The 6,257-nt window shown below is 42.5% G+C and overlaps 1 protein-coding gene across 1 annotated transcript in view; it reads left to right on the top strand.

Annotated features, from left to right (window-relative positions):
* LOC101854439 (hillarin) overlaps positions 1–6,257 on the top strand; it is a gene marked incomplete in the record, with an annotated part of 44,794 nt that overhangs the window by 2,473 nt on the left and 36,064 nt on the right. Inside the window, 2 exon segments of the mRNA XM_013087485.2 lie at positions 2,674–2,801; positions 3,634–3,848. Of these exon segments, the coding sequence (XP_012942939.1) occupies positions 2,674–2,801; positions 3,634–3,848 (343 nt within the window).

Below are 6,257 nucleotides of genomic sequence, written 5' to 3'. Positions count from 1 at the left end.
TGTGTGTGTGTGTGTGTCGCGTGCGTGAATATTGTTCGTACATGCATTTGAGTAAAGCGCCTATAGCTGTGTTTACACGGGAGTAGGCGCTATAGAAGTCATCTTCATTATTATTTTTATTATTGTCATCATCTTCATCATCACAACCTAGCCATTCGTAAGTCACACTTCGTTCGTTCCCCACTGCCGTTTCTATCTCACCTCCCCCCCCCCCCAGTAATAATTTAATGGTCATTATTGTTCTTGTGTGTGTCTCAAATATCGTGTCCTGAGATTAGATCTTTACTTTTTGATCCTTCTTACCGTCCTCGTTCTCGGCACATAATGCCACGTAAAGCACACCGCAGGCTAACACTTCACTGACGGTCACTCTTAGACTTGGCCTGTTCTGTTCTGTTCCAATCTGCTTTGTCAGGTCAAATGCCATTTGGAGAGACATATTGAGCAAGAAAACGTTTCAGTTTAGTTTTAGTAAGAGTTTTACGGCACTTGCAACACAATACGGTTATATAAGTGCCGAAGATTAGAGGTGTTACAAGAGTGTAACAAACACAAAAAAAGGAGGAGAGATCAGGAAAATAGATGTTTGACAGGAAAGAAGGAGCAAACCACACCAGAGCTCCCGCCAACTGACCACCAAGGAAACTTTGTATAGATTATTCTATATAGGAGATATCTAAGATATGCAGACGACACAGTCCTAATACTAATAATAGCAGAAGATGCAGAACACCTACATAATCTAATAGATGTCATCGTACAAGAGAGTGTCAATGTGGGCTTAAGTCTAAACATCAAGAAAACCGAAACGATGGTGATAAGCAGAAAAACTCCAACCCCAACCTGCCCAACTTGGAATATCAAAATCAATGATACCACCCTCAAGCAATTTTAAATACAACATTTTAAATATTTGGGGACCGTTATATCTTCAGATGGGAGATGTCACACCGAAATTAAAAGCCGCATTTGCAAATGCAACCTTCCAAAAAAAGAAACAGATACTTACAAACATGAATCTGTCCCTGGAAATAAGAAAAAGTGTACTGAAAAGTTACGTCGAGCCAATCCTATTAAACGGGTGCAAAGAATGGACAAACAACAGACAGAGCTGGAAATAACAATTGAGGCGACAGAGTTGTGGTTCATAAGAGACATGCTGTATTTCCCATGGACATCTAGAAAAGCAAATGAAGAAGTCCTGATTGAAACCAATTGCAGACGACAGCTTATGACGAAAATACGAAAGCGACAGGCAAATATCATTGGACACACAAAATGGAAAGAAGCATTGAAGAATATTGTAACAACAGGCAAGTTTGATGGAAAGAGAGGCAGAGGCAGACATAGGGAAAATATACTGGGCAAGTTGACAACATGGCTGGGAACAGTAAGAACGACAGATACCTTCGCTGTAACGCAAGACAGAGTGAAGTGGAGGTCCATGATCGCCCACGCCAGTCGGCAAGGCATCGGATGATGATAATGATTGTTGATGCTGCTGCTGCTGCTGCTGCTGCTGCTGCTGCTGCTGCTGCTGCTGCTGCTGCTGCTGCTGCTGCTGATGATGATGATGATGATGATGATGATGATGATGATGAGAAAGCAGGCTGCTTCGACCCAACATATCAAGGGGCAACTCGGGCTGAGAGGGATACGAACGATGACCCAGAAGACAAATGGTGATACTCTTTCAGTCTATGAATGTAATTTCCGTTTACAGGAATCGAACTCAAGTCCTTCGTACACAGACGTGGCAGAAGGTGACTCCCCTTGAGAGAAAGCTCTATGACAGTCTCTCGGATTTGAAGGGGACTGCACAGTTTGTGCGCGACATCGGACTGACTGTCTTGCTGCTGTCATCGAGAACGAGGAAGAAGAAGAAGAAAAACTCAAATTTTCTGCATGCGAAGGCGAGGAGCTCAGTCATTACACCACAAACGCCTATTTAAAAAGATAAATTAAAAAAGCAAAATCTGTAGAATATACTGACCTCGTAAAGATACGTTTAATTATGATTCGATCAGACAGACGTTTTGTATAGTTGGTGGTTGGCGGATGCTCTCATGGTGTGTTTGCTCCTTCTTTCCTATGAAAGATCTATCGTTCTTGTTTCCCGTCCTTCTGTTTTTGTTTGTTTGTTTGTTACTCTATTGTAAGACGTTTAATCTTCGACACTTATATGACCTAATTGTGTTGCAAATGCCGCAAAACTATTACCAAAACTAAAACTATAAACCAAATTTTAATGTAGTGGGTGGTTGGCGGGTGCTCTGGTGTGGTTTGCTTCTTCTTTCCTAACAAACATCGATCGCCCTTATCTCCCCTCCTTTTTTGTGTTTGTTACTCTCTTGTAACACCTCTAATCTTCTGGCGCTCATATGACCTTATGCAGGTGCGAGCGCCGTAAAACACTTACCAAAATCTCGGAGGGCCCGTGTGCAAGTTGCCTACGTTAAAGATCCTTTGGTGGTCTAAAATCGATAAGAGTAGGCTTCGGCCGCCACCCGGTCAAAATTAAAAAATTCCTACCATCTGACAATATTAGGTGTTTCCTGCGTGCTCATATGACCTTATGCAGTTGCGAGCGCCGTAAAACAAAAAACAAAAAAACCCTAACAAAAACCCCCAAAACTCTTGCCAAAACTAAGACTGGTGTGCTTCAATTCCCAGGTACTCATTCACCTACGAAAAGGCCACTCTATATGAGTTCAAGTACGAGAAGGCGCCGTACCCGGCGTCCATCGACCCCTGCCATAGATGTAACAGGAGGGTTCCTAAACATGACATGGTGGATGTGGGTGAGTGGATTGTTTGTTTGTTTGCTTGTGTGTAAGTGTGTGTGTGTGTATGTCTATGTTTGTGTGTGTGTGTGTATGTGTGAGCGCGCGCACGCATTTGTAGGTTTGCATGTTCTACTTTTAGACTGTTTGTGCCCCCGCGCGCGCGCGTGTGTGTATGTGATGTGTGCATCGACATGTGTATGTGTGTGTTTCTGTCTGTCTTACAGCATGACACCACTTCTTTACATGCCCTGCCCTCAGCAATCTGCGTAGCACCTACCCACCTGCCTCCCTAGATATCGGAAATACTTTATACAGCGACAAAACACAGCTGATAAAAACCTGTAAATTCTTTGCCATATCGACAGACCGAAGGGCTAGAACCCAAATGGCCGCTGGATCGGAAAAGTAAAAGTAAAGTCTGTCTGTCTGTCTCACTGTCTGTCTGTCTGTTTCGCTGTCTGTTTCTCTGTCTGTCTGTCTGTCTGTCTGTCTGTCTGTCTGTCTGTCTGTCTGTCTGTCTGTCTGTCTGTCTGTCTGTCTGTCTGTCTGTCTGTCTGTCTGTCTGTCTGTCTGTCTGCACATGCACATGGACATACATACTTGGGATATTTTTATCGTATCTATTAGAACGTTAAACTCATACAGAAAAAACCCAAAACAACAACGACAACAACATTGTCAACAACAACACCCCCCCCCCCCCACCACCACCACCAACAACAACAACAACGACAAAACCACCACCACCACCAACAACATCATCATCGCCAGCACCAACAAAACCAAAACCAAAATCCAAAACCAAAAACCAAATACTCAAAAACCCCAAAACCAATCCCATCCCCAGGCGTTCTGTTCCACAAGCAATGTTTCCGGTGCCGTATCTGCGGTCTCCCTCTGACCATCCAGAACTTCCAGCGCAATGACGCAAACACGGCGGACCGAGAGATCTACTGTCGTACTCACGTCGGCAAAAATGTGGCTCAGATCAAGAGCGGGGAGGTACCGCCCATGGGCCTGGAGGGACCCAACACTGGGCCCGGGAAAAAGTACATCTTCCAGGTGAGCGCTTCTTCTGGCGTTTGGTGGGGGTTTTTTGGCGTCGGGTTTTTGTTTTTGTGTTTTGGTGTTATTACCTGTTATTACCTGTCCTGGGCAACAACGTCATTGCACACCGGACATCTCCATAAGTGCTCTGCCCCCCCCCCCCCCCCAAAAGCACCAAAGCCCGCAAGGTATCCATACTGTGTTTTGGTGTGGTACCCGGTAATAGTATGTATGGTTTGTTACAACAGGACGTTTTATTTTTTGTAATATTATGGTATGGAGCTGTGTACCATAGTCTTTCTCCCCCTTCTCCCACGTCTCCCCCTCCCCTACCGAAGAAGACAGGATGTATATGCGCATGATGTATTGTATAAAGCTGTATTCTTCTCCCCTTCTTCCCCTAAAGGAGGCAGAAATTATAGAGTTATGTCAAATGTGCTGTTTTTCCAAGTATGGTCGCTTTTAAGGACAAGCGGGCTAACCCAGATTTCGGGGGTTTCTAGAAGTCTTGACCTACACCAAAAGTGGATGTTGCCCTACCTATAGGAGAACTTGGGTTTCATTGGTGTGTATATTTGTTTGGTTACTGAGAAAACTCTCTTGTCTTTTAAAGAAACTACAAAAGGGGCAAAAAATTTACCTTCGATTTTCTCAATTTTCAAAACAGCATTTTTTGGGATAGCCCCCTTGTGCTTAAAAACGACCGTATGGTCGTCTCTTTCCTGAAGGCTCGTTTTTATATCGTCTATTTTTTCTTCCTGTTTTCAGACGTGAGCTTTCTATGGAATGTGAAACCTTTATACAGTCGATGTGTCTTGTGTGCTTTGTTTTGTTGTAACTGTATATCAGCTGTATTAGCCTCTTTTTTCTCAATTAGTGACATAAATAAGCTTATCGACACTTTCAGCCCTGTAAGGGTTGTAGAAGAATTACTCGTTAGGACATCCTGGTTAATTGGTCGTCGCCGATTCAACAAAGGAAAGGTGGTGGTGTCCAATGGGAACACTCCCTAAACTATATTACGCAGTTTTTAGAACACACCATCATAGATTCGAACCAGGGCCATTCATGCTGTAGTCCAACATAATCCCAGATGAGTTAAACGCATATCGTCTCAGAGATGTGTGATTATGGTTTGCCCGAAATGTCTATTTTCTCTTTGATACATTCTTGTAACAACCCTACCGCTGTGTACATTTTTACATAAGGTAGCTACTCTATTTATAGCAAACAGTCGCTCAGTAGAAAGTGTGAAATTTAAGTGTGTGTTGGTGGTTTGAGTGTGTGTTCGTGGTTTAGGTGCGTGTTCGTGGTCTGTGTGTGTGTGTGTGTGTGTGGGTTAGGGAGAGAATGTTTGTTTAATGGAAATGTTTCAGATCGTCTTTGACACTCTAGTTCTTTATAATATTCAAATAAATAATCAGGGACGACATCGAGGCTTCTTCATAGCAAACGAAATAATCATTATATTCATTCAAATTCGAAAACGTTTTATATTTTTAAAAAGTGTTCAAGTTGTGTGTAGGCACAGATGGTTCATTATTGATCTAAGGTGGATCGTCTAACGTGTATAGTATTGGATATCGGATGCGTTTTCGATACGGTTTTGTAAAAGTTTCTAGTTTTTGTGCAGCACGGGCCTCAACATTCACATCCATAGAGGCATAATGATTCGATTGAGAACTCCTAACCTGTTACAATAATAATGATCATCTCGCAACCTATATCGTTTTTCGGCAGCACGGGCCTCAACATTCACATCCATAGAGGCATAATGATTCGATAGAGAACTCCTAACCTGTTACAATAATAATGATCATCTCGCAACCTTCTCGTTTTTCGGCAGCACGGGCTGAAACGGATATAAATACTTTTGGAAAAATACTTTCTAAAAACAAGATGCGTTTGGTCTTGGTTCGAATCCAGAAAGGAACTTTTTGGAGCGTGATTCTTCTTTTCAGCAGAATTTCGATGATTCAGTCATGTCTATATGAGCGTAGGATCGTAAATACCCACTCTCATACGATCCTGTCGCGTAGTTAGATCGATAAATACAATGCCGTATCAGTTGAACCCTTGGTCTTTGTTGTTGTTGTTTTTTTTTTTCATCTTCGTGTGTCTTTTGTCTTAATCATAATAATACTTTACCCCCCCCCCCTCCACGCGCGCATTATGTTGGAGTTCTTTTGTTGTTGTTGTTGTTGTTGTTGTTGTTGTTGTTGTTGTTGTTGTTGTTGTTGTTGTTGTTGTTGTTGTTGTTGTTGTTGTCGTCGTTGTTGTTGTTTCTTTTTGCTTTTGTTGATTATTTTGGTATCAATTTTACTCTGTATGTCCAGTTGCCAGTATGTCATATTATATCCAGGACTTTGCTGTTGTAACCCACTGTCTGTTATGCTACTATTAATGCACTGTATATAAGGCTGT

This window comes from Aplysia californica, unplaced genomic scaffold (assembly GCF_000002075.1).
Source record: "Aplysia californica isolate F4 #8 unplaced genomic scaffold, AplCal3.0 scaffold00592, whole genome shotgun sequence".
Taxonomy (NCBI): domain Eukaryota; kingdom Metazoa; phylum Mollusca; class Gastropoda; order Aplysiida; family Aplysiidae; genus Aplysia; species Aplysia californica.
The sequence above is the reverse complement of the archived record's forward strand: the minus strand, read 5'-3'. Positions and strand labels throughout refer to the sequence as shown.